The 26,938-nt window shown below is 49.4% G+C and overlaps 4 protein-coding genes across 8 annotated transcripts; 2 read left to right on the forward strand and 2 right to left on the reverse strand.

The window, feature by feature from the left end:
• Nucleotides 1–2: 2 nt before the first annotated feature.
• On the forward strand, nucleotides 3–8,322 carry TAF6 (TATA-box binding protein associated factor 6). 3 transcript variants are annotated; one of them, XM_011386422.2, is made up of 15 exons: nucleotides 3–153; nucleotides 3,445–3,660; nucleotides 3,763–3,849; nucleotides 3,981–4,134; nucleotides 4,348–4,404; nucleotides 4,509–4,628; nucleotides 4,864–5,009; nucleotides 5,116–5,193; nucleotides 5,308–5,409; nucleotides 5,516–5,698; nucleotides 5,972–6,046; nucleotides 6,172–6,297; nucleotides 6,835–7,008; nucleotides 7,263–7,460; nucleotides 7,762–8,322. In XM_011386422.2, exons 2-15 carry the CDS (start codon nucleotides 3,505–3,507, stop codon nucleotides 8,140–8,142), a joined length of 2,037 nt encoding a protein of 678 aa, XP_011384724.1. In that variant the 5' UTR covers nucleotides 3–153; nucleotides 3,445–3,504; the 3' UTR covers nucleotides 8,143–8,322. The 3 variants fall into 3 exon arrangements, with proteins under 3 accessions (XP_011384724.1, XP_011384722.1, XP_023382393.1); XM_011386420.2 differs by having other exon boundaries at nucleotides 69–259; XM_023526625.1 differs by lacking the exon at nucleotides 5,972–6,046 and having other exon boundaries at nucleotides 107–153.
• AP4M1 (adaptor related protein complex 4 mu 1 subunit) lies at nucleotides 8,217–12,342 on the reverse strand. Of its 2 annotated transcripts, none has more exons than XM_023526626.1 (15): nucleotides 12,134–12,342; nucleotides 11,940–12,028; nucleotides 11,422–11,528; nucleotides 11,248–11,344; nucleotides 11,022–11,132; nucleotides 10,858–10,938; nucleotides 10,580–10,642; nucleotides 10,399–10,480; nucleotides 10,254–10,307; nucleotides 10,002–10,108; nucleotides 9,811–9,905; nucleotides 9,475–9,519; nucleotides 9,191–9,241; nucleotides 8,924–9,035; nucleotides 8,217–8,737 (listed from the first exon to the last, which is right to left on the reverse strand). In XM_023526626.1, the coding sequence occupies exons 1-15, from the start codon at nucleotides 12,189–12,191 to the stop codon at nucleotides 8,513–8,515; spliced, it is 1,377 nt and encodes a 458-aa protein (XP_023382394.1). In that variant the 5' UTR covers nucleotides 12,192–12,342; the 3' UTR covers nucleotides 8,217–8,512. The 2 variants fall into 2 exon arrangements, with proteins under 2 accessions (XP_023382394.1, XP_011384721.1); XM_011386419.2 differs by having other exon boundaries at nucleotides 10,414–10,480; nucleotides 12,134–12,338.
• A 154-nt stretch (nucleotides 12,343–12,496) lies between these two features.
• Nucleotides 12,497–19,974, forward strand: MCM7 (minichromosome maintenance complex component 7). Of its 2 annotated transcripts, none has more exons than XM_011386423.2 (15): nucleotides 12,497–12,633; nucleotides 13,789–13,868; nucleotides 14,204–14,368; nucleotides 14,540–14,664; nucleotides 14,739–14,919; nucleotides 15,240–15,377; nucleotides 15,690–15,839; nucleotides 16,034–16,148; nucleotides 16,226–16,357; nucleotides 16,598–16,681; nucleotides 16,967–17,360; nucleotides 17,635–17,718; nucleotides 18,362–18,530; nucleotides 19,295–19,404; nucleotides 19,595–19,974. In XM_011386423.2, the coding sequence occupies exons 1-15, from the start codon at nucleotides 12,603–12,605 to the stop codon at nucleotides 19,794–19,796; spliced, it is 2,160 nt and encodes a 719-aa protein (XP_011384725.1). In that variant the 5' UTR covers nucleotides 12,497–12,602; the 3' UTR covers nucleotides 19,797–19,974. The 2 variants fall into 2 exon arrangements, with proteins under 2 accessions (XP_011384725.1, XP_023382392.1); XM_023526624.1 differs by lacking the exon at nucleotides 12,497–12,633 and adding an exon at nucleotides 13,142–13,160.
• Nucleotides 19,975–20,828: 854 nt separating this feature from the next.
• On the reverse strand, nucleotides 20,829–23,558 carry COPS6 (COP9 signalosome subunit 6). The gene is made up of 10 exons (XM_011386424.2): nucleotides 23,441–23,558; nucleotides 23,093–23,218; nucleotides 22,754–22,885; nucleotides 22,339–22,427; nucleotides 22,178–22,240; nucleotides 21,808–21,855; nucleotides 21,617–21,731; nucleotides 21,423–21,515; nucleotides 21,225–21,325; nucleotides 20,829–21,087 (listed from the first exon to the last, which is right to left on the reverse strand). The coding sequence occupies exons 1-10, from the start codon at nucleotides 23,505–23,507 to the stop codon at nucleotides 20,947–20,949; spliced, it is 975 nt and encodes a 324-aa protein (XP_011384726.1). The 5' UTR covers nucleotides 23,508–23,558; the 3' UTR covers nucleotides 20,829–20,946.
• Between the last annotated feature and the right edge of the window lie 3,380 nt (nucleotides 23,559–26,938).

Here is a 26,938-nt window from a genome sequence, read left to right on the forward strand (position 1 = left end):
TTTTTTTATGTGGTTTCAGGCTGTGAGCCTAGAGGACTTATTCCGGCTCAGAGAAGGGGCGGTGACTTGCTCCCGACTCTGCCAGGACCTGCTCCGGGGAGGGGGCGGGGCCAACATGGCGCCGAGCGCCGGGTGAGCGGCGCTTTGGCTGCGGTGAGAATCTTTTCCAGCGCGGGGCGCTCGGCTGGCGGGGGCGCGTCTGAGTAGTACCGGGGACTAGACCCTTTGATGGGCCTGTGTGGGGACCAGGAGGAGGACGGTTGGTTGTGTGTCCGTGCGCATGGGGACTCTTTGCATTGGAGGGATGTTGGGGGATGAGTGGGCTCTTTGCTGCTTCTTTCGCGCTCGACCCATTGCCTGGGGATCTTCGACCCGCTTCCCCGCTGGGGTGACTACAAAGATCTAGCTCAAGTTAGCCCTTCCCCGTGAAGCTTTCTTGCAGACTCCACTGACTTGAGGGGCTCCTGAGGTCGTCACGTGTTTTATGAGCCTTTACTGACAGAGGGTACTGCGGGGTATTGAAAGATTAGTAGGTGTTCTCTAGGAAACTGGGACTCGACCGCCTCATGTATACCCGGCCCCAGGCATGGAGTATGTGTTGAATAAATGTGTTTCTTACAGATAAGACTTTAAAAAGTAAGGGAGGAGACCTGAGATGCTTTGAGAAGAACCAAATTCTCTTTCGCCTCCATCTTCGCACCGCTCCAGCACGCCCCCACCTACATCCCGCAGTCAGTCCTAAACGCTTTTGACATTAGTCTTCCTAATGACAGCTTCAAGCGAATCACTTTACTTTTGGTCACAGAGTAGATTCCAAGCTTGGGCCTGTATCTTGTTCATTTTGATAGTAGTGGTTACCGAGGATGTATTGAGCACCTACATCTTTAAGCCTCACCATTCATTTACTCAACAAATATCCATTGAATACAGTGTCTCAGGCAACAGTCTGCAGTCTTGGAATATATCAGTGAATATAACAAAGATCTCTGTCCACACGGTGCAGGAAGGGGAGATGTGGTAGTGTTTAACAATAAGTGATACAATATGTATGTTAATAGTTGTTAAATGCCATGGAGGAAAAAAAGCAGAGTGGGAATGGGATGTGTTATTAAATAGGGTGATAGAAATAGGCAGCCAAGCAGACGTCTGGGAAAGAGCATTCCAGGCAGAAAGAACAGGCAAAGGCCATAAAGCGAGAGCATGCCTGTCAGTTTTGAACATCAAGGAGGACTGTGGGACTGGATCAAGGTGGAAGAAGGAAAGGAGATCAGAGATATGCAGAGAGGACAAATCAGGCAGGGCCTTGTAGACCATAGTGAGAATTTTGGATTTTATTCTATGGCAAATGGGGAGCCATTACAGGTTTGAGCAGAGAAATGACCTAATCTGATTTATGATTTGACAGAATCACTTTGGCAGCTATGTTAGGAATAGTTGTAAGGAACAAGGGTGGAACCAGGAAGAGCTTGTCAGGAGGCTGTTGAAGTTACTCAGGTGTTGGATGATGGGGACGTGACCATGCAGTGTGAATGGAGTGTTCAGGTTGGGTCTTCTGGTGGATTTGATGTGAGGGCTCACCTGGATGGATGGTGTTACTACAAAGACAAGGGAAGCTGAGGATGTAGCATGTGGGAAGGGGGAAGATCAGGAGTTCAATTTTAGTGGAAGTTTTAAGTAGACAGTTTGATATACAAGTCTAGAGCTAGGAAGAACTCTGGGCTAGGGATATAAATTTAGCCTGTAAGCGATATTGAAAACTGTGAGAGAGGTTGAGGTCACCAAGTGAATAAGTAGCTAGAGAAGAAGATTAAGAACTGAGCCCCCGACATTCCAACATTAAGCAGATGGGAAGAACCAATAAAGAGAACCGAGAGGGAGTGGCCAGTGAAGTAGGAGGAAAACCAGGAGAAGGTAGTACAGCAGTGGAGTAAAAGTGCTTTCAGAAGGGAGTAGTCACCTATGCTATGTGCTGCTGAGAGGTTAAAGAAGATGAGGACAGAGAGTGGGCCTCGGATTTGGCGATGCAGAGTCATCAGTGACTTTGATGGGTGGTTTCAGGGACCTAGCAAGATCAAAAGCCTGATTGGAGTAGGTTCAAGAGAGGAGAGGAGAGGAATTAGAAACAGTTAAGACAGCTCTTTAGGGAGTTTTATTACAAGGAGGAGCCAGAAAAGTGGAGTATAGCATATAAAGTGGAATGAAAAGGTTATTTAAAATGTATATTTGGTGAAATACACATAAAAGTTACCATCTCAACCATTTTTAAGTGTAGTTTATTGCATTAAGTATATTTACAATATTATGCAACCATCACCACCATCCATCTCCAGAACTCTTCATTTTATAAAACTGGAATTCCGTACCTATTAAACAATAACTCCCTATCCCACCACCTCCAGCCCCTGGCAACCACCATTCTACTTTCTGACTCTGAGTTTAACTACTCTAAGATCCTCACACAAATGGAATCATACCATATTTGTCCTTTTGTGACCGACTTATTTCACTCAGCATTATGTTCTCAATTCTCAGGGTTCATCCAGGTTGTAGCATGTGTCAGAATTTCCTTTTTAAGGCTGAATATTTCATTGTATGTAGACCACTTTTGTTTTGTTTTGTTTTGTTTTGTTTTAAGATGGGAGAAATAACTGCATTTTTAAGCTGATGGGAGCCATCTGATAGGTTGAGAAATTGATGATGCGGGGGAGATGGAAGAAATGCTTGAGCTGGTGACAGGCATGAACAGTTTATAATAACAAGTAGGAAGGCAGAGTATGTGGGCACTGGTGCTGCTCAGGTGGTAGATGTGGTGGGAGTCTATGGAGGTCCCTTATGATAGCCAAAAGCAAGGAAGTAGAAAAGGTACTACATGTAGTATGATTGTCTGGCAGCATTAAGGGCCCATTTAAAGTTTATGGCCATGAATTTAAAGTGGGAATTGGCCATGACAATTAGGGGTGTTTCTCATCACCTTGAATTGTGTGGGTATATGTTATCGGCTCAGGAGAATTGTATTTTGCCAATATTGTATTTGTGTCAAGAACAAATAATGACGCAAGAAGGGGCAAGAGAGATGAAGGTATGTGCAAAACAACCTTAGGAAAAAGGTGTTTCCCATGTTTTACAGAGAAGAAACCCAAACCTGGGACAATTTACTCTGCCCAAGTGACATAGCTAGGTAGTGCTAGGCTAGGGTTTAAATTGAGAGCCAAGATCATTCTACCTCACTTGCAGTGCCTGGCATAGAACTACAGCTCAATTATGTTGATTGCTACCTCCTTTTTTTACACCCAGTACTGACATGGGGGACAGAAGACACCCCTGAGTTCCTTCCCTCCTTGCATACCCACTGTTTATTTGTTATGTCCTCTCCTGACCAGACCGCCTTTATTCTTTGGGTCTCATGTTTCCTTTTCTCTTTTGCCTGCCCCATCCCCCTGCCAGGGTCTCCATCTCTCTACCCTGGGGCATCATTCCTCAGGGAGGAGAAGAGGGGGCTCCAGAATGGCTGAGGAGAAGAAGCTCAAGCTCAGCAATACCGTGCTGCCCTCAGAGTCAATGAAGGTGGTGGCTGAGTCGATGGGCATCGCCCAGATTCAGGAGGAAACCTGCCAGCTGCTGACAGATGAGGTCAGCTACCGCATCAAGGAGATTGCACAGGTAACCCTGCCCCTCTACCTAGCCCTGCATTGTATTGAGGATTCTGCCCAGGCTCACTTCTTCCTCAGGGTCTTGGGCTGACATCTCTTCTCTCACTCCCAGGATGCCTTGAAGTTCATGCACATGGGGAAGCGGCAGAAGCTCACCACCAGTGACATTGACTATGCACTGAAGCTTAAGAACGTTGAGGTGATTGGGACACACAGGACTGAGACAGGGACAGGGTGGTGAGAGCAGTCCTCCCAGACACTGCATTTGCCTTCAGCCATGCCTTTGTGGGATCCCTTCTCATGCCAGTGTCTCTTTCTCTCCTGATATAGCCACTCTATGGCTTCCACGCTCAGGAGTTCATTCCTTTCCGGTTTGCCTCTGGTGGGGGCCGGGAGCTTTACTTTTATGAGGAGAAGGAGGTTGACCTGAGCGACATCATCAATACCCCTCTGCCCCGGGTGCCCCTGGACGTCTGCCTCAAAGGTTGGGGGAGAGGAGAGCAGGGTGGTAGGGAGGAGGGAAAGGAGGAACAATGCATATGGGTTTGAGGAAGCTCACGACAAAGAAACCCTCAGCGTGAGATCCCTGGTGAGTTGTAGGAAGTGGTAATAGGAATGAAAACATACATTCCTTAGTGTGGAGTGACTCCCTAGTGTCTGTGTCTAGCAGTTCAACTAATACGTTCCTTCTTTGCAGCTCATTGGTTGAGTATTGAAGGCTGCCAGCCAGCTATCCCAGAGAATCCACCACCAGGTAATCGCCATTCCCAGAGCCCCCCCTCCCCCCGCCCCCCCTGTCTCACTCTCCCTTCACATCTACTGCTCTCGTCACTCTTGCTGTGACTGGTTTGCCACCAGCTCCCAAAGAGCAACAGAAGGCTGAGGCCACAGAACCCCTGAAGTCAGCAAAGCCAGGCCAGGAAGAAGATGGACCCTTGAAAGGCAAAGGTCAAGGGGCTGCTCCAGCCGATGGCAAAGGTCAGTTCTGCTAGACTAGGCCTCTCCTGGCTCTTGTCCCAAAGCCAAATGGTCATTTGTACAGTGGGTGAGGTCAGGGTAAGTAAGGGGCGAGAGCTCAAGCCAGAGAGCCTCAGAAGGGATCAAGCAGCCTAAGAGAAGCCAGTTCTCCCTGGGTAGGGGAGTAGAGGGTGAAGTTTTGTCTTTGAGGCCTCTTGAGCTTTCTTTTTCAAACCTGTTTTTCCAATTCACACAGGAAAAGAAAAGAAAGCACCACCCCTGCTGGAGGGAGGCCCTTTGCGACTAAAGCCCCGAAGTATCCATGAGTTGTCTGTGGAGCAGCAACTGTACTACAAGGAGATCACAGAAGCCTGTGTGGGGTCATGTGAAGCCAAGAGAGCGGTAGGGTCCAACCACCTTCCCTTTACCCTGAGACTCCTTCTTATGGAGGCCCCACAAAATTCTCCCATGGTATCTCTCCCCACTTCACTCATTCCTTCTCCCACAGGAAGCTCTTCAGAGCATTGCAACAGACCCTGGGCTCTATCAGATGCTGCCACGGTTCAGCACCTTCATCTCAGAGGGGGTGAGAAGATTCAGGAAGGCTAGGACCTAGGATGAGGTTCTGGGGCAGAGGGGTGAGGAGACAGTAGGGAATGCTCATTTAAAGGGTCTGCCCTGTCACTTCTCTTTCCCATAGGTCCGTGTGAACGTGGTGCAGAACAACCTGGCCCTGCTCATCTATCTGATGCGCATGGTGAAGGCACTGATGGATAACCCTACGCTGTATCTAGAAAAATACGTGAGTGGCTTTGCCTACCCACCTCTCATCCTAGGTTTCGAGGACCTCACTGCCACCAACAGGAAGCCATTTGTCAGAATTAACTGACTCGGCACTTCTCCTTTAGGTGCATGAGTTGATTCCAGCTGTGATGACGTGCATCGTGAGCAGGCAGCTTTGCCTGCGGCCAGATGTGGACAATCACTGGGCGCTCCGGGACTTTGCTGCCCGCCTGGTAGCCCAGATCTGCAAGCATTTCAGCACAACCACTAACAACATCCAGTCCCGGATTACCAAGACCTTCACCAAGGTAAGCCAGGAGAATAAGGAGGGTAAGTCCTTTCCATCTCTACCCCAGGGCTGTCACTAGGATGAGAGCTTCACCTAAACCAGTGGTGAGTCAGTTGTGGCTGAGGAGAATGACACTGAAAACAAGGGTCAGAGGCCAGGGCGACTGGGACTTGAGCTATATGTATCTATAACGTCTTAATGATCTACAAGGAAAGTGTTTATGAGAGATTTGGGTCCTTACCAATTGGCCTTTCAGGCCCCTTATCTGGGTTTATTTTCCATCCCCTTACAGAGCTGGGTGGATGAGAAGACTCCGTGGACCACACGTTATGGCTCCATCGCAGGCCTGGCTGAGCTGGGACACGATGTCAGGCCCCAAGGGGAAGCACCGGGGGAGGGAGGCATCACGAGGTCATAGCGGGAAACAGTCCCACAATTGGGAGACCCTGTAGTGACCTCAGGGCTCTGGCTTCTCCTCTTCCTTTCCAACAGGTGATTAAAACTCTGATTCTGCCACGGCTGCAGCAGGAGGGGGAGCGGATCCGCAGTGTCTTGGATGGCCCTGTGCTGAGCAACATTGACCGCATTGGAGCTGATCATGTGCAGAGCCTCCTCCTGGTGACCAGAGCCCCTTGCCCTCCCCCGCTTACTTCTTCCCACTACCCCTTCCCCCCAACACACACCAGGGTACAATGTTTAGCAAGCATGTGGTGTCTTTTATTCACTTGTCCCGTCTTTGCCTCATATATTCAGAGCACATCTCAAAGTCCCATATTGTCTTGCAGATGGGAAGACTGAGGCACAAAGGGGTTAAATAAGAAGAGGTCTTAACTCTCAGCCTATGACTTCTAGACTGCACTGCCCCCAATGCTTCTGCATCCTTATTGCCCATTCCATGCAAGGCAAATGCCCTATAGACCAGCTACCCCTTAGATTATTACCAGGGTATTCAGCAAGTTTTGTTCACACCAGTTGGTGCCTTTGTTTTCTCATAAAGAAAACTACAGTATTCCTCACATACACTGCTATCCCAGCAGTTTGACTTCCAACAGCAGCTAAAATGATAGGTAATATCTTTTTTCACCTTCACGCTTCTAAGAGTTCCAGCCCTCTCTCTACCTGGCTTTTTTTGTTTGTTTTTTGCCTTCTCTACAGAAACACTGTGCCCCTGTACTGGCAAAGCTGCGCCCACCACCTGACAATCAGGATGCCTATCGGGGAGAATTTGGGTCCCTCGGACCCCTCCTCTGTTCCCATGTGGTCAAGGCCCGGGCCCAAGCTGCTCTGCAGGCTCAGCAGGTCAACAGGACCACTCTTACCATCACCCAGGTCAGTGACAGTGCAGGGAAGAGGAAGGTAAAATGAAGAAAAATGGGGGTGGGATAGTCAGGGTTTCCATCATGGTAAAGAATCACAGACATACCTATACTCAGGTACTAATTTTTTTAAAAAGGCCCAGGGCCCTGTGCATCAGAGTCTTAGGGGAAGCTAGGCCCCCAACCCCAATGAGACCCGCTGAGAAGTAAGAGGAGCCCCTTTTTCTTAGATGTTGACAATTTTCTTCTTGCTTCTTTTTCCTATAGCCCCGGCCCACGCTGACCCTCTCACAGGCCCCTCAGCCTGGCCCTCGTACCCCTGGCTTGCTGAAGGTTCCTGGCTCTATTGCTCTGCCTGTCCAGACACTGGTGTCTGCACGAGCTGCTGCCCCACCTCAGCCTTCCCCTCCTCCAACTAAGTTTATTGTAATGTCATCGTCCTCCAGCGCTTCATCCACCCAACAGGTACGGAGCTGTGTGGGACTGACCAGGGATGGTGGGCAGCATGTCATCATGCTGCCCTGAGGGGCCTGAGGTTACTTCAGAGCACTCTGGGGTGGGCGGCTAGAGTATAGCCCAGTCCCATCTGGACCCAAAAATAGGAGCTAGAAGGATTACTTCCCAGGGGCCCAAAAGGCCACAGATGCTCCTCCTGAGCAAGGCTCAGAGGATAAATTATTCAGTTGGAGCAACTGAAGTATTCCCCCAGACCCAAGGAATGTAGAGGATATAAGGCAACAGGTACTGCCTTTCTTTCTTCTCCCAGGTCCTGTCCCTCAGCACCTCAGCCCCTGGCTCAGGTTCTACCACTACCTCTCCCGTTACTACCACGGTCCCCAGTGTGCAGCCTATTGTCAAGCTGGTCTCCACTGCTACAGCTGCACCCCCCAGCACTGCCCCCTCTGGCCCTGGCAGTGTCCAGAAGTACATAGTGGTCTCTCTTCCCCCAACAGGGGAGGGCAAAGGAGGCCCCACCTCCCATCCTTCTCCTGTTCCTCCCCCATCCTCAGCTCCCTCCCCGCTTGGGGGCAGTGCCCTCTGTGGAGGGAAACAGGAAGCTGGAGATAGTCCCCCTCCAGCTCCAGGGACTCCAAAGGCTAATGGCTCTCAGCCTCCTGGATCTGGCTCCCCTCAGCCTGCGCCTTGATGCTGTCACACATCCGCCAACCTTCTCTCCCCCAGATTCTATTTCTCCACACAACAAACACACATACACATGTATACGCATGCTAGGTGGAAGGAAGTAGTCTGCTTCCTTCACCGTAACTTCTTTTTAGATATTGTACAGCCAGCTCCTCAGAATAAAAGTTTGATTTGTAATTTCTGATCCACCTTAGTCTTTCCTGTGTCCAATACCCTAAGAAGGTCTAACCCGTTGAGACCTTATGATCTCTAGGATTTAAGACTCTTCCAGTTACATCCATAGTCATGGGCTGGAAAGCCAGAAAAGACAGTATCGTCCTTCTCCCTAACCACAGGCTGCTGCCTTTGGTGCCCATATTCTCACTTGGGGAACCTCAGATCCGAATGACATAGGCATCACTGTGGCTTAGGTGTCGTACCCACTTGTGGGGGTTGGCATTGCCGCAGGGTCTGAATGCCAGCCTGAGGAAGCGAACCTGGAGGCCAGAGCACGTGTGCCGGGGAAGTTCAAAGGAGAGGCTTGCAGGACCCAGCCCCAGAGGAGGGGCTGAGGTGGAGTGCCCTTGACTGGGAGGCCCAGGCAGGCCCGGGATGTCCATCTGTGAGGGGGAGAAGTAGGGGGAGGGGTGCTGAAGGCACAGAGAGGAAGTTGGGCAGGGAAGCCAAGGGGTCAGAAAGCTGACCATGCTGGCGGGAATAATGCAGCAACTGCATTAGGAGAGATAGGTCAGGGAGCTGAAAATGGAGGTGGGAGGAGACGAACTTAGAGAATCAGCAGCCAATACCTGGAAAAGGCCTGAGAGCTGAGAGCCTCCTTGCACCCGAGGCAGGTCCCAGTGAAGGGCTCCTTCCCTGAGCTCTACCTTCTGCTCTGGGCTGCTGAGCTCCTGAGACAGGCTGGAGTTCGGAGAGGAAATGTGCTGGGTTCAGCCCCTCCCTGCTTTGGGGGCAGGCAGTTCCACCCCACAGTGCACACACTCCTCCCCAGTGTCACCTGTTGCCCAGGCAAGCTGTTAAAACCACCTAAGTCCCCACAGTGCACACACACTAACCTGACCACCCCTCGAGGCAGAGGAAGGTGCAGCCTGACGTTGAGAGCCTGGCTGTAAAGACAAAAGGAACAGAGTCAGCCCCAGGAAGGTAGTGACTTGTTCCCTCTCTTCATTAATGTCACAGCTAGAATGCAGCACTAGTGCCACCATATCCCCTTCCCAAACTCTTGAGCCTCTAACTAAACTGGATTCCGAGGCTGGTGACTGCATCTAAAAGCAGAAGCAACAGGTGTCTGTCTCCTACCCACTATAGCTGAACTAGTCTTGGCTATCCCCACTCGTACCTTTTTGGGGGCAGGTCACATCGCAACTTCAGATAAACCTGGAGCCTAGAAGAGAAAGTACAATACCTTTACTAGGATCACATCCTACTGGTATCTCACCATCCCCACCCAAGGCCCCCAGAAGTGGCTGTTAGTTGTGCCCCAGGAAGGAGAGAGAAAGGATGAAAATCTACCCAATTTCATTAGTGACTAGCATTCACAAGGCTGAGTCCACTTGTGGGGAGGGTGCCTTTTTCTAACTATATATCACTACCATCCCTCCACAGTAAGTCTTGGGAACATATATCTATTGGCTTGGGTTCCAGGGAAGTTCAAGAACAGGAGAAATGGTCTCACCTGCCAGAGCCTCGGTCCCACTGCACAGAGGGAAAGAGCCGGAAGGGGAGTGGGGAGGAGAGGTCATCTGAGAGTTGGTACCGCATCACAGTCAGCTAAGACCAGGGAGGAAGATCAGTTTGGTCCCCTCACACCTGAACTGCCTCCCTTCCCCCTGGCAAATGGAATATGCTAGGCCAGCCCATCCTGACCTCGCCCTGAGGTGGTTGCAAACGGAGGATTCGATGAGACTCGAATTCATCCAGGTGCACTGAGCTGTGAAATGAGACCTCATCCACCCGAATTCCTGGCCCATAACCTGGAAAAACAGAAAGACGACTCTCCTAAACCATATTTTAAGAGAAAAGGGCAAGGGTGGAGTGGCGTGAAGATCTACCTCTAATTTCCATGAAACCTATGGCAGTGACCTATATCTAGGAGAAGAAAACCCACTTTTTCCTCACCTCTTAGTTCTGACTTCCCCACACAAAATTCTTCTGTCAAGCCAATGCGCATCTCTGTCAGAAGGAAGGACATCAGAAAAAGTCCACCAAATACCACCATTTACACCACCAAGGAGCCTGTCCCAAACCCAACCGTGGGCTCGACCTGCAAACTTCTCACCACAACCACTGGGAAGAAAGCTCTTGAGTCGGATCTCTCCCTGCACATCCACCTTCAGCAGCGATCCCTGAGAGTGGCCATAAGGTTAATAATGCCCAAAGGCAACCTCTCAACATTTCCCAGATACCGTCTGTCCTCAGCTCCAAGTCTGGGGGCCCAAACTTACATTAGATGCTATCAGTACAGACAGTCTCTCGACTACGTCCAAAAACACTTCGTTCTTTTGGCTCTGAGAAAGACAGAGGATTTGGGTAGTTGGAGACTGAACAGCCTACGTTCTAAAGTGGACGGGACAGTGGCAGCTAGGACCCTGGGGTGGGGACATGAGGTAAGGGAAGGTACTTGATTATCCACGTCTAAGGGAGGTGGAAAGATATGCCACCTCTGGACTCTGGAATCCCAGAAAAAGATCAGAGGGTTTGAACCTCTTGATCTCTCCCTCACCTGATCAGAGCGGCTGGACAGGACTGGGCGGCTGGCTGCACTGCTGGGGGCCACTTTGCTCTGTTGCGTCTCAGCCCCAAACTGGAAAGCACCCAAAGCCATCAGTCCTCAGGTCTGACACTCCCTACCACCCTTCTCCATCCTAATCCTCTTCCTCCACTGACCAAGCCAACACTGCTGAGGTCAAAGAGGCTGAAGGGCTTGCTGACCACGGCCTCAGTCTGGATGAAGTTCCTCAGCATCTCCGTGGATGTGGTCTGTATGTAGCCATAGTCCTAGGGACAAAGGAAGGGAGTCTTTGGGTGGGCAGTGGAGGGAAGGGATGAAAAGGAGTGGACTTAGCTTCCCAACCAAGGAACAGGGACAATGAGGAAAATCTTTGGACCTTACCAGCACTTCATCCAGGAGTTCATAGACAAGAGCCACATTGCGGGAGATGGTCGCCTCTCCCAGAGAACCACAGTAGTCGCCCAGGAGAGTGGCTAAGCTGAGGAAAAAGAATGGACTGTGCGTCTCCTCCTCTCTGAACCCCCAAGCCCAGCTGCCCAGCCCTGCCCTCCTTACCGACTGAGCAGCTCTAGGAGGGTGAAAGGAGAAATGTTTTCTGAAGTTGTAGCCACCAAATAGAGGCCACTGTGTCTGATGTGAATAAAATGACGATCATCGTGGTGCTGAGACAAAGGGCGAGGGAAAAAGCATCAGGAAGACAGTTGTGCTGAAGGGCCCATGAGACTTGGCCTGGTATCTTGATTCCCCTGCTTCCTCGCAGTGGGACTTACGACGAACCAGAAACCTCTCTCGGGCCCGGCTTCCCAAAGTGTTAAGTGGAATTAATAATAGTTGCTACCCCAGAGGTGCTGAGGATTGACATGCTACCCCAGAGGTGCTGAGGATTGACATGCGAGGAGCTGTGCGTGCTACATTGTTAGCAATCAACAAACTTTCGTTAATATTTGCAGGAATATACACCCTCCCCCGGCCCCGCCCAAGGGAAAGCTCTCAAGGAAGCAGCCCGAGGAGGGAGGAGGCGCTCCCCTACCCGAGATGGTCCTGAATACCACTCCCACCCCCCGTGTGGTTACCATAACAACTGGGGACTCCTCTCCGGGCAGTCCTGTCAGCTTCCGGTAGAAGAGCTCAGCCACATCCCGGCCGCCACTGTCCCCACGGACTATCGGGTTGAAGGGCAGCTAAGGAGTCGGCAACACACGCTGGCTCTGGGACACAACTTCCACCCAGCCTCTCCCCACCCCATGGACCCGCGGGTCAAAGATACAGTCCTTGTAGATGAGTGGGTCTCCCTTGGAGGACAGAATGAAGAACTGGGAAATCATGGCCGTTCTGGAGGGTAGACAAGGAGACAGCAAAAACTGGGCGTGCCCCTCCAAGCGGGCCTGGAACAAAAGGACGCGCCTGGGCTGGCCCTTTAAGAACGATTTTCCTCGGACGCGGGAAACCCGGCGCTCGCCCCGCCTCGCCAAACCTGTTCCTCCCTACACAAGCGCTGCTATCCCGTCATTCAGCCCAGGCTCGCCCGGTGATTGGCTAAGACCGGAAACCCGCGGGGAATGGGAGGGCGAAGGACATCCTCTCTGATTGGCCCGCACGCAGCGGCGTAAGTCACGTGTTGGGCGACGTTTCGCGCCAATTTCGGTTGGTCAGCCGCAGTCCGCCTCGCGGGCGTTCGCTGCTACCGAGTGAGCGCTTTGAGCCCGCCAACTGCTGCGGCGCGAATCTCGGCAGCAATGGCACTTAGGGACTACGCGCTCGAGAAAGGTGAGGGTCTGCAAGACTGGGAGAGGTCCTGCGCGGGAAGCTTCCCGGCAAAAACCTGTTGGTATGAGCTGGGGTCCCGGGGTGGCCGGCACGCAGGCCAGAGCCCAGGTCTGGAGGCGGCGGGGCTGAGGCAGACTGCCTGGGAGGTGCGCAGAACACCACGGTCTGAGAAGAGCTAGTAATTGAGTCCGGGAAAGGAGTGGGTGTCGTGGTGGTGGGGGGGACGGGTAGCCAAGTGGGGGCCTCTAGTGGGGAGGGTCACGCCCAGCAGGAAACCCTGTATAAGGTTCAGGGTCAGGTACCCCCTGACCCGCCTTCCGCGCTCTTAAGCTCCGGGTGCCCGCGTCCTGCGACGCGCCGAAGCCCTGGGGGCGGGAAGCCCGCGCCGCTGCGCGCGAGGATTGGCCATTTTAGGCCAACCTTCAAGCGGAAGTGAAGGCGGACGGAAGTTGCGCGATGCCTTCGGAGGGAGTGTCGTGTGTAAACAGTGTCCTTCCGCGCGGTGGCCTTGGAGAGAGCTACTGAGGGTGGGGGTGTACCTGGGAATTGCAGGTTTTAGTGGGAGGCAGAGAGACGAGGTAGCGGGGTGGGACGAAGTGGCTCTAGATGAGCCGGCCAATCGCCGGACGGGCTCCAGCACTAGGCGGAGGAATCCTGGGCAGTGAGGCGGCCGCATCTGGGCCCATGTGCTTCTTTGTTTACTAAAAGCGGAAGCAGTGGCGGGAGAGGGGGTGGGGTAAAGGATGGGCCTGGTGGCAGAGATTTAGGGGACCGAAAGAAAAGGGGAATCATACGCCTGGAAGAAAAGCTGAGAACTTTGAGACCTGAGTGTGATGCTGGGAGTGGGGGAGGCCTTTGGGAAAGGGAATTGAGATTTCTACCTAAAGCAGAGTCTGGAATTCCCCCGGGGGTGGAGGTCGTGGGGAACACTGAACTGGTAGGAGCTCCTAATTCTTCTCTAGGTAAAAACAGATTTGTGAAGAGGAGTTTCGCCCATTCTGGATAGTATTATGCGGGGTTATTTAAATAGTCACAAGTAGTTAATGAAGTGTTTTAAATGAAAGTGCCTTTCTTAGCTTTTTATCAGAGGAATTTGCAGGAAAGTGTCTGAAAGAAAAGAAAGTTGATTCTCATGGTTTTACATTTATTTTATAGAAAAGGTGAAGAAGTTCCTACAAGAGTATTATCAGGATGATGAGTTTGGCAAGAAGCAGTTCAAGTATGGGAACCAATTGGTAAGTCTAAGATTAGATAGAGGGAATAGGATGGTTACTTAAGGAACTGTAAGAGATGGATTTGCTTATTTCAGCAAGTACATTTTTCTGTGATATGTTTAGTGTTGTACTTGCTACGTGAATATAACTTTTACATTTATGATAATTAAGGTATTTTTAAGAGTTGAGAGGCCTTCTTTTGGGAGCTGAGAAGTGAGTATTGCTCTCTCTCACACTGCTTTTTGTCCCCTGTGGAAGCCTGTATGCTGAGCTCACAGAAATGGGTCCTTACATGTGAACACTAGTGAGCATAGTAAACTTGGCTCTGAGGTGTTGCTAACTCTTCTCTACCCTAGGTTCAACTGGCTCATCGGGAGCAAGTGGCAGTGTACATAGACCTAGATGATGTGGCCGAGGAGGACCCTGAGTTGGTGGACTCAATTTGTGAGAACACCAAGCGCTATGCAAAGCTCTTTGCTGATACTGTACAAGAGCTGTTGCCTCAGTACAAGGAGAGAGAGGTGAGTGTTTGCAGGAAAACGCAGGACAAGAAACTTAGATTTCTGTCAGGAAGCTTTTCAGATGCCGATGTTTTCTGAGCTGGCAGGAAGCAGGGCAATGATTTCTGCCTGATGTCCTTTAAGCTCCATCCTGCTACTCATTTTTTCCATCTTTCTCCCTCTGCCTGTTAGGTGGTAAATAAAGATGTTCTGGATGTTTACATTGAGCACCGGCTGATGATGGAGCAGCGGAGCCGGGACCCTGGTGCAGCCCGAAGCCCCCAGAACCAGTATCCTCCTGAACTCATGCGTAGATTGTGAGTGGTCTCAGTGGAGAAAGGTATGGGAATTTGTTCTCCAGGACCTTACTAATGACTGTTTTCTCCCTTAGTGAGCTGTACTTTCAAGGCCCAAGTAGTAACAAGCCTCGTGTGATCCGGGAAGTACGGGCTGATTCTGTGGGGAAGTTGGTAACTGTGCGTGGAATCGTCACTCGTGTCTCTGAAGTCAAACCCAGAATGGTGGTGGCCACTTACACTTGTGACCAGTGTGGGGCAGAGACCTACCAGCCGGTATGTATGGAGCAAGGAACAGGAACACACTTCCTTCTCTTAGTGGTTTATGTAAGGTTTTTTCCTGCTGACGTTTATCTGCCGTTTTCTGTCTGTTGTAAAATACATCTATGTGTTCATTTTTCATCCTTTTTCGGGTACATAGTAGTCTTTCTATCCATCTGTGTTGCTGGTGCTTACCAGTGTTGACCCAGAATAGCTCAAGATGTTCTTGACAGTTCCATGTTGTCTATCTTAATGGAGAGGAAATGTGATTCAAATGACTGACTCTAAGGGGCTTATTTCCTTCTGATTTTCTTTGGTGCTTTCTCACATTCTAGATCCAGTCTCCCACTTTCATGCCTCTGATCATGTGCCCAAGCCAGGAGTGCCAAACCAACCGCTCAGGAGGGCGACTATATCTGCAGACTCGTGGCTCTAAATTCATCAAGTTTCAGGAGATGAAGATGCAAGAACATGTAAGTTCGGGGTATGTTGCCCAGGGAAGCTGGAGCTTGGGCAATCTATTTGAATACTGTAGTCACTCATGGATTAGGAAAAAAATGAAAGAACTGAAGCAGAGAAGTCACTTAGAACAGGAGGGAGATTTGACTGGAACTTTCTGATTGAGCTAGGAAGAGGTAAAGGAGATCTCCACTTCCCTTCTCCTGTTGGCTTGTCTGAGACTGAGCAGATTGAGAAGTAGAAGAGTGGGATACCTAGTTCCTTGGGGTGGGGGGAGGGGATCTCATGTTCTTTTCTCCTTGTCTGTGCATTCTTATCCCCTATAGAGTGACCAAGTACCAGTGGGAAATATCCCTCGTAGCATCACAGTGTTGGTAGAAGGAGAGAACACACGGATTGCCCAGCCTGGGGACCATGTCAGTGTCACTGGTATCTTCTTGCCAATCTTGCGCTCTGGGTTCCGACAGGTGGTACAGGTAAGAAAGGGAGTTCGAAATGAGGAAGGAATGTTTCCTTTCCCTCCTTGTTGGCCCACTCTCACTGTGCCCACAAAACTTATCAGCAGCAAAGCAAAACAGAACAAAGGGTGTTGCTGGAAACTCCTGAGGGAATTACATAGATGAGCAAGTTAAAGGCACTTTGTTCACATTTTGGTCTTTTCCTGTTCAAGGGTTTACTCTCGGAAACTTACCTGGAAGCTCATCGGATTGTGAAGATGAATAAGAGTGAAGATGATGAATCTGGGACTGGAGAGCTGAGCAGAGAGGAGCTGAGGCATATTGCAGGTGAAGGGACCAGGGGGAGATCAGGAATGTGAATTTCTTCCTAGCACTTTTTTCCCTAATTTTTACTTTTTCTGTAGAGGAGGATTTCTATGAAAAGCTGGCAGCCTCCATCGCCCCAGAGATATATGGGCATGAAGATGTAAAGAAGGCACTGCTGCTCCTGTTGGTGGGAGGTGTGGACCAGTCTCCTCGAGGCATGAAAATCAGGGGTAAGAGGAAGGAGAGGCTCAGGATAAAGGCAGGCCTTTGGGGAGAGGGATGACAAGAATTAGTGTCTCTTTAGGTGACAAACTAGATGAGTTGGTATCTTAAATTTATGGGCACAGGGAGGAATCAGAGGAAATAATGCTGGGTATTGGGGCAGGGGCAGACCTCAAAAATATTTTTTTGTTGTGAACAACTTCCATTGAAAGAATATTCTGTCACAAACGGGCTTCCTTCCCTTCTAGGCAACATCAACATCTGCCTGATGGGGGATCCTGGTGTGGCTAAGTCTCAGCTCCTGTCTTACATTGATCGCCTGGCCCCCCGCAGTGAGTAATTTTTGGACCCTGGGAGAGGTAAATGTAGAAGACTAGGAATAGGATCACCATGTTTATTCTTTCTTGAAGATTTGGAAGGTGGGGAAGGGTTGGAGAAGGGAGATGTTGCCAGTGCCAGCACCCCACAGGAAGGCCTGGGTGGTAGATATAGTTCAGTGCAAGCCTCACCTCACTGTACCCCTTACTGGTATTCTTTGACTTATTCTTCCTTCTTGTTCCCTTTTCTCTTTCTAAATATGTCTGCTTATTTTCTCTCTTCCTGACTCTGCCATTTAGGCCAGTACACAACAGGCCGAGGCTCCTCTGGAGTGGGGCTTACAGCAGCTGTGTTGAGAGACTCTGTGACTGGAGAACTGACCTTAGAGGGTGGGGCCCTCGTACTGGCTGACCAGGGTGTATGCTGCATTGATGAGTTTGACAAGATGGCTGAGGCCGACCGCACAGCCATCCACGAGGTCATGGAGCAGCAGACCATCTCCATTGCTAAGGCAGGCATTCTAACTACACTTAATGCCCGCTGCTCCATCCTGGCTGCCGCCAACCCTGCATATGGGCGCTACAACCCTCGCCGCAGCCTGGAGCAGAACATACAGCTTCCTGCTGCACTCCTCTCCCGATTTGATCTCCTCTGGCTGATCCAGGACCGGCCCGACCGAGACAATGACCTACGGTGAATGAAGCTCAACACTCAAGGAGACATCCCTTAGGAATGATCTGGAGGGAGGGAGGAGAAATTGGAAAGCCCTCAGATTCTCTGCTCGTGGATACTGGTCCACAGTTCTTAGGGAAATGGTGGGTCAGGGCTGAAACACTGAGGATTTCCTGGAAAACTTTGTCCCTGCCAGGCTGAGGAGATGGTGGAGCTGAGGGAAGAAGGTATAGAGTTGGGGCACAGGGTGCGTAGCACCAAAAAGAGTGTTCCTCTTTGCCTCCACTATTCCCAGGTTGGCCCAGCATATCACCTACGTGCACCAGCACAGCCGGCAGCCTCCCGCCCAGTTTGAACCTTTGGACATGAAGCTTATGAGGTAGGAGAGAGCTGGGTAAGGACAGGTGTGCTCTACCAGTCCCCATATGGGGGCAGCATCTTGGCCCATGTGTGTGTCTTGAAAAGCTTTCAGTCTTAGGGTGTGTATATTTTACCACTGCCCTGCCCCTTTCTATGTCTTGGGTCTAGATACCCGCCAGGCTGACCATGTAACAAGCATCAGAACCAACCTTTCATACCACCAGCCTGTCTGGTGAGGCAGGTTCAGATTTTAGGCAAAGCTAGGTCCTGCTCCGTGGGTACTTGTCATTTTCTCCAGAAGTCTGTGTGAGGGCTCCCAGTGATCCCTCCAGTTTTTCTTCTGTTATTTGTCCTCTTTAAACAATTATCTCAATGGAAACAATACATTTCTGCTCTCTTTAGCCATCTCATAACATTCAGAGGAGGGGACTTGACCATTTCTAGTGACAGATTTATCTTCCACATAGTTGGAAATAATTTGAAAAGTACCATTCTATCAGTGATAGTCAAGCCACAGAAGTAATTAATCACTTTTTTTTACTTAAAATTGTCCTCCTGCTTCCCCCCTCCCCCAAGAATTTTCTCAAATGGGAAACAGGCAGAAAAAACATACTCTCCTCATGTCTTTTTTTTTTTTTTGCTTTTCCATTCACGTCTCACAGACGTTACATAGCTGTGTGCCGAGAGAAGCAACCCACAGTGCCAGAGTCTCTGGCCGACTATATCACAGCAGCATATGTGGAGATGAGGCGAGAGGCTTGGGCTAGTAAGGATGCCACCTATACTTCTGCCCGGACGCTACTGGCTATCCTACGACTGTCCACAGCCCTGGTGAGTGGCCAGTGACTATTCTGCTGGAGGGTGGTCTGTTTTGGCTTAGTGGGCAGCCTGCTTAAATATTCTCTCTTGCCTCCTCCCTCCCACTCAGGCCCTGCTGGGGCTAAAGTGCTGACAGTGCAGATAGTGATCCTCTCCGTGCTACCGCACTGTGGGTACTTGCTGCTCCAGCAGGGCACACACAGCATCCATGGAGGGAAAGGCCTTTTGCTTCTCAAACTTCACTGCGTGGGTAGGTGGGTGGGTGTGGTGAATTTCACTCCCTAAGTCCTAGATCCTGTGCTAGAAACCTTCATTTCTGTCCTCACATCTTGGACTTTAGTCCTGGGGGCTCCAAAGTGCTGTTCGTGCAGGTAGTGTGATTACCTGACCTACTGCTGAGCTAGCACTTCCCGAGCCCCAGGGACACAACCTCTCTGCCAATTGCCTTCTAGGCTGAGCTCCCCAAGCTCCATCTGTCATGGTGGGGAGCCCAGTGGAGTTCAGAAGGTTCTGGTCTCCCTCACAGGACAGCTGAACACCGGGACTGGCCAGTGTTGAGAGGCGGAGACTTGGGCAATTGCTGGACGCTGCCCTGGGCATTGCACTTGTCTCGGTCTGACAGTGCCGGCCCCACACTGCGGATGTTTGCAGGGGAGGGTAGGGGGGTTTTGAGAGTAGATAACACATGGGTTGCCCAACCTTAAAGCTGGAACAAAGGGGTTCTCTGACTCCCACTCCCCTCCTCCCGTTCCCATCTCTCCCTACCTTCCCCTTAGGCACGTCTGCGAATGGTAGACACAGTGGAGAAGGAAGATGTGAATGAAGCCATAAGGTTAATGGAAATGTCAAAGGACTCACTTCTGGGTGACAAAGGACAAACAACTAGGTGAGTGGTTTAATGGAAGAAGAAATCAGGAGTTACCCTAACTTTTTTGAGCAGACTACTTATTCTTGTGTCTTCTGCAACCACATGTATAACAATGGCCTTAGAATTCTAATACTGATCACTGTTCTCTGACGTGTCAGGTACTTTCGTCTGTACTCTGACTTTACACACCTACACTTATTTCCTTCAGGACCCAGAGACCAGCAGATGTCATATTCGCCACTGTCCGTGAGTTGGTCTCAGAGAGCCGAAGTGTCCGGTTTTCCGAGGCAGAGGAGCGCTGCATATCTCGTGGCTTCACACCTGCCCAATTCCAGGCAGCTCTAGATGAGTATGAGGAATTAAACGTCTGGCAGGTCAATACTGCCCGGACACGGATCACTTTTGTCTAATTTCAACCAACTTGAGACACTGGGGTCAACTCTGCTAAACTTCCCCTCCTTCCCTTAAAGATCTTTCAAGACCGCCCCCTTTTTCCTGATCTGCCCTTGTTTTATTCCTTTTGCTAATAAAGTGTTTGTAGATTGCTGCCTTCTATTAAAACAGGGTATTGTCCATTTTCTAGATGCATATCTTGTTTTCTTTATGCTTATCTTTTTTCATCCACTCAGTAAACATGCTGATAAAATAATCCACTTTACCTGTTAAGTACCAAAACAGACAGCAGTGAGGAATGAGAATTCCACTATGCAGAGACTACACTGGATCTCCGTTCTCATTCTCTGCCTGTTTTTACTTTCCTTTGGAGTTAAACGCATACTGGGTTTACAACTGTGTACCTCTCAGGTTCTGCAGATAGTCACCAGTACAAAATAGTCACCAGTACAAAACACTCCATGCAGACATCTCCTTACTCTTACCTCCCTAGTCCCCAGGTACCATTTGAAAATCAAGGTCCTGGAGAGAGGCACGGAAACGTAACGCCCAGTACAAGAAATTGCGTAGGATTATCCCCATGTTTACACCACCTGGCCTCTAAACTGGACACTAGTTCCTAGAACTGAGGTGCCTGATGGGTTAGTTAGTGTAGCAACCACTACCTAAACATTAGCAATAACAGAAACATCTCGGTACCCCTATGATCAAGGCTTTCAGTTGTCTCACAGAACTGTGCTTAATATCCCTCTAACTCCCATTGGTTTTGTGTAAAAAACAGTTGAAAGTAGTCATTTCTCTGTTTAAAAACTGAAGAGCAGAACAGAGATTGCTTAGGTGGAAGCAGACAGTCTCCAGCTCGATATACACAGTCTGCCTGACCAGACAATGGGGTTGCTTCAGGCGGCAATGAGTTTCAAATCACTGAAAGGTGTCCATAAGAGCTGATACAATGAGACTCATGCCTCTGAGCAAGGCTGGAACCAAGGGTCTCCTTTAAGATCTAAGCTGAAAAACCTGTGGTGCCTAACAGAGGACAGAGCCACTGGAAGGGGTGCTGAGGGGCTGCTCCCCTTTTATTAATGACAGGCTTCTCTAAGGGGAGTGTAACACCCCTCCCATCTGGGACAGTTCTGACCCCTATGCATCATCTCTTCAAGTACCCTCTCAGAAGAAGAGACCCCGCATCCGCCTGCCGATGCCTTGTCGATCATAGAGGACGTTGAACTTGTTCACAAACTGGTTCATGGTGTTGCACGTTTTGGTGATGGTGCCAAGGTAGGCCATGAGCCCCACATCATTGCATTGCTGGGAGGGAACAGAAAGAAAAGTTCCCCAAGGGATCTGGGTACCTCATAGCATGCCCAGGGAACAGCTGAGTCCCACTTCTGCATGCAGAAGTGACAGCATAAGCCCCACCTCCCCATCCTGGGCTTTATACTCACATCATAAAAGTCTGTCTTGAACTTGTCTGTACTGAGTACTGGGAGACAGTGACACAGAGCATAGGCCTCCCGCAGGATCTCATGGTTAAAGGGAACCTCTCCTAAAAGCACAAAAATAGGCTGCATTAATGAGGATGCTGTCACTTCCCCAGTAAGGAGAGGAAAAGCGGTACAAGTGCCAGGGAGACCCCATCCTACCTGCTTCAGAGGCTTTGACGTACTCCAAGATGAGCTTGACGCGGCTGTGCAGCATCTTGATGGCACTGTGCTGTGCTATCAGGTGTTCAGCCACTGCAGGGGAACAGGGACAGGCCACGGTTGAGAAGGCTTGTAGCCATACCTTCCACCACACCCCCGCCCCCTTCCAAGGACACTCTTCCAGCTTCCATTACCAGTGGAGTTCTCTCCACTGCCTGTTGCTGTCATTCGGGCCACATGGTCCACACCAATACGTTCCGCTTCCTCTGTGGCCAGAGTGTAGGTCAGCTCAGCAAACAGCATTGTGGCCTATGGGGCACATAGGGAGAGTCAAAAGCAGGTAATACCAGGGGCAGGATCTGAGGGTTAAAGAGTAGGACATTACCTCTCCATTGATTATATCGATAACAGATTCGAAAACGCTTACAGGAAGCTGTAAAGAAAAGATGGAGAACAGCTCTTATAAACTTCAAGAATACATAAACCTATACTATGTGCCAGAAACTGGGCTTGGCCCTATCACATTAGACTTTTCTCATCTAATAAACCCAATGAAGGTGGAATTATCCCCATTTTACACATGAGGAAAATGAAGGTTAGGGGTTAAATGATTAACTCAAAGTCACATAGCTGGTAAGTGGCAGAAAGAAGATTCAATTCAGTAGAGATGTCATACAGTAAAAGCAGGGGATGAGAATGAGAGGTAAGCATGATAGAGAAGCATAACAAATGGGCATGGGGTCAGTGTTACTCACATCTGTGTGCTTGGTCATAGGGTTCAACTTAAGAAAGAGGGGGCTCTCAATTATCTCACACACCTGGAAGAGGGGGACAATGGACACGAGTGTCAAAGCCCATATTCTTCCCCTCATCCTCAATTCTCTGTCCCAGTATGCACATGTGTGAGCATGTATACCTGCTTATGGACGTGGATGTCGGAGGGGTCAGGCGGCCCCCCTGTGGTATACCAACCCAGAAACTCGAGCTCCTTGAATACCTGTTTAACTGGAGAGGAGAAGGCCAGAGCACAAAGTATTTATTTAAACCATCCTTCCTTAATTTGAAGCACCTGGTGTTTATTTTCACCAGCTTCTCCCTAACTCCCTCAAATCCCAGCTCAATTTACAATAATTAATCGTTCTTGCCTCTCTCAGCTTTTACTTTCTTTGGGTGGATTACCTAAATGTGTTCTTTTTCTGAGATCTCTAAACTCTCTCTTCACATTTCCACCATTCTCATCCCATGGCCTGTTTCTTTCTAACCCTCTCCATCTTCCCCCACTCTTGCTTTTTTTCTCCCACTCCTCTCGCCCACTTCTATTCCCCTCTCACACTGCTCCTCCTTGGTGTAATAATATTCCTTGTCAATGATAATCTTCTCTTCCACGGTGTGTGACAGCAGCTCAAAGGAGTTCATCACCTCGATATTTCGGCCCTCCTGCTTCCCGATCAGAGCCCCAATCACTGGGGGAAGAGATAGACATACAAGAGGTGAGGGTAAGGAATCCCGAAACCTCCCTAATTACAGCACAACGGTCTGAGGTCAGTGTGAACCAGGTACTGGGAAAACGGTGATTGGGCCGAGGGGGAACTGGCTTCAGGAAAGGAAAGATCGCTGTTTGGTGGAAGTGACCAAGAAGAGGAGGTTGCAGAATTAGGCCGAACACTTACCCTGCATAGGCCTCCCCTCCTGGGAGCGCATGCGAATCCAATGGTCTGAGATGTTGAGAATGACAAGGGGATGAAGAGCAACTGAAACACTCCCAGTCACTCCAGAGGCCATCACGCTGGGGACTACTATATGTGGGAGAAAAGGAGAGTGGGTGAGAGTCCGGGCCCCATGTCCTTCCCAGGAGATGAGAGTGGGAGATGGCAGAGCCTGGGCCATGCATCCCTCCCGCACGTTATCCCAGGGAGCGACGTTGCAGCCGCCCTCCTGACTTCGCCCAGTATTCAGAAAGGCGGCCTTGATACACCCCGAAGGCTGCCTGTGGAAGCTGCCCCCGCGAGGCCCGTTACCTGCTGCATCCACCTCCATCCCACTGCTTCCCCCTGTCCCGTTCGCCGCAACCGCCGCCGCCGCCATTTTCCCCGCGCCCGCCGGCCTCGGCCCCGCCCCCCCTCTCGGCTTCCGTCCGACAGCGGCGCATGAGCAGTGTCTCACTGGCGCTCGCAGGCGCTGGGCCGCGGCGGCCTTTTCCTCCTGGCTTTGGCTAGCAGTCCTCGGGACGAAGGCAGCCCGAGTCCCGCACGGCCCTGAAGCCGACAAGTTTGCGTAGACCCTGACCCTGTCTCTCGCCTGCGGCTGGTCTTGAAGAAATTTCTTACCTCCGCCCCGCCCCAACCTTTCATCTTCGTCAGTAAAATTGGATTAAGACTGCCTAGTTCCCAAGTCTTTTGCAGACTGAATCAAATGCCATGTTACTACCCTCAGAATAAAATCCAAGCTGCTGACTGCGGCCTACAAGGCCCTGCATGATTTGGCCGCTGCCTATCAGCCGGCCCTGGCTTTTACTGTTAAACCCCTTTGTCCCCATATTTCAGCGACACTAGTCCTCATCTCTTTCTTTCACAGGCCTCACTCACTTCCACATAAGGGCTTTCTGTTGTGTTCATCATTGTAACCCCTTTGACCAACACGGTATCTGACACTTGGGCAACTAGGTAATTTTCGATTAAATGGATGCATAGTTTGGTGTGGAGCTTGGCCTTGAGGGGCTCTGTCTGCACGTTCTGTCTTTCCTCCTTACAAATAATGGTATTACCAACAGTTCTAGGAACATCCCTAGCGTTTTCTAACCCCTTTCACCCTCCTTGTACTCTCCAACTCCATGAGTTCCATGAGTCTCACCTCTGGCAAAGAAACCACTCCAACCTTCTCCCCACTTTTACACGCAAGCAAGTTGTGTACACTGCCTTTACTCCCTCTCCTGCTGCCCCAGCATGTCTAGCTGGCTCTTTGAATATGTGTCTGTACCCCAACCACTTTCTAGTGTAAGCACTAGAAAGCAGGTAGAGAGACCTGTTTATTGACCCTGAGGAGCCTACTCTGATGCCCAGAATTAGCAGGTACCAGGATGTGTTTTCTAGTGATAATGGTGACTTATGTGAATTAAGTGATTTCTCCATTTAATAACCTGGATAAAGGGAAATTGAAGGGCCAGCAAAGCTCAAAGAAAGGGGCCTGAGAAATCTCGTAGGGAGAGAGGTCTTCTGGCCAAGGGAAAGTAAAGAAAGAGTTTATTTCATTCTAATCCCCAGTGGAAAAAACCTCCCAGCTAACTGGAGACAGTTATGGAAGAAAAGCATGTATGCCATTTAAGGAAAAATTAGGTGAGAAAAATGTATCTCTTTTACATGATAGGAGGCTTCAAAAGAGTATAATGCTTCTCAGATTGAAGGCTAAAATAAAGACAAGATAAAAATTATTCTGGGGTTAATAAAGTTGACAATTCATGTTGCTGTTTCACACACTAAAGTATTCCTTTGTCTTTTTGTTGTTTCAAATGCCTTTGAAACACTGCTCAGGTAATTAGGTAATTATACAACTCATAAAGCAGTGGTTATTGTGAAATTCAAGGATAATTTTGAAATTTAATCAGTTGATTATACATGCTTTGGAAATAAACTCATGGAGCATTTTTTTTTCTTGAGATTTTTTTTTTTATAGTTTATTTGAGCTAAAGTGACGACATATACCAAAGAGCAAGATCTCAAATGATTCCTCACTGAGAAGTCCCTTGAAGTATATTGTATTTTTTTTTTTAAAAGAAAAAACTACCAAGAAAAACTCAAGTTGAAATTATGTTAAGACAACCATCCCACCATTCTCTTCCTACCTTCTAACAAAACTAAACATGATGCATCAGTTTGTTGTTTTGTTAACTTTTTCTTCCACAGGGTGGAGGTGACTGGGCTGGTGGGGAATATCTGCTCAGAGAGTGTAAAAAAGAAATATTGAGGACTGAAGTGAAGCACTCCAAGAAAGAACCCAGACTGGGTCACCGATTGCTGTGAGTCTGTGGTATTGTCAAGAAATTCTACTCTTTTGGGTTAATGGTTAGCTAGCTATCCATCATTCATTTACTTAACAGATATTTAGGCATGCCTACTGTACAGCAGGCACACTTCCAAATGTTGAGGATACAGCACTGAACAAAACCAAGTTCTGATTTCGTGAAGCTTACACTCTACTCGTAAGAAACACAATAAGCACACATCAGGATATTAAGAGAGATTGGAGGGGTGGTATTTTACATGGAAGAGAAGGCTTGAATTGAGTAAGGAAGCAAAGCATGAGGATACCTGGAAGAAGAGTATTCCAAGCAGAAGGAACAAGTGCAAAGGTCTTTGGGCAGGAGACTGCTTTGTGTGTTCCGGGAATAATGAGAAAGTCAATAACTGGAGCTGAGTGAGTGAGGGAAATGAAATCAGAGAGGTAACAGGGTCAGACCATGTGAGGCTTCATGAGCCATTATAAAGACTTTGACTTTCAGTCTGAACAGAGGCACGACATGGTTTGACTCAAGGCTGTAAAGGGTTACCCAGGCTGATGCATGAAGGTTAGGCAATAGGGAGCATAGAATCATGGAAAACTGGAGCTACTGTCTTAATCCAGAAGAGAGATGACCACAGCTTGGATCTGGGCAGTAGAGGTAGAGGTGGGAGTGGACTCAGACTTACAGCTATCTATATGTCCTATAGCACATTAGAAAAAGAGTCCCTAGCATGGCGACTATAGTAAATAATACTGTATTACATATTTTAAAGTTGCTAAGAGAGTAAGTTTTAGAAGTTCTCAAAAAAAGAAAAGGAAAGAAAGTCCCTTCTGGAGCTCAGGCTGGGTTTCAGTCCCCACTTGCCCCTTCACCCAGCTGCCCTGGACAGGGCACAACCTGCAAGTCCTGTTTGAATCCCGGATACATTTCGAAAGTAGAGTCAGTAGGATATACTGACTCAAGGATATCCGGGCCTCAGGAGAAGCACATGCATTTATATTAGTTTGCAACAAGGTTGTGCTGGTCTATATGTTGGAATGCATATGGAATTGAGAGAGGTTTTCACATTGAGGAGTTTCAGGACTGGCAAACCCAGTGAGGGTCAGGTTGCCAGCCATAGTTGCTGTCTAACTCAGACAGACCGTGGAATGGGCTTGCCAGTCTGGGGTGGTGCTAGATCTAGATGACAAAGAGAACATTAAGTGATCCTCCCGCCTCTCTGCACCTCCTGGTCTAAGGTGTCTTCTCTCCAGGTGCTGGGTTATTGCTTTCCTTCCATGGCCACAAAATTGGTGTGTCACATCCCAGTAGCTATAACTTCTCTTTTTCTCCAATTATTCCCTAATTTGCATCCAGACCTTTTCTTGGGAAGGGTCAGATGGGAGTGAAATAGGGCATTTTTACAAAATTTGCAAAGACCCATTATACCCTCCACCTTGATGCACGTATTCATTTCCTACTGTCATTTCTAGCTTTTGGAGCTATATTTCTTGCATTGCTTGGCTCATAGGCTCTTCTT

Source organism: Pteropus vampyrus, unplaced genomic scaffold, assembly GCF_000151845.1.
Source record: "Pteropus vampyrus isolate Shadow unplaced genomic scaffold, Pvam_2.0 Scaffold1457, whole genome shotgun sequence".
NCBI classification, from domain to species: domain Eukaryota; kingdom Metazoa; phylum Chordata; class Mammalia; order Chiroptera; family Pteropodidae; genus Pteropus; species Pteropus vampyrus.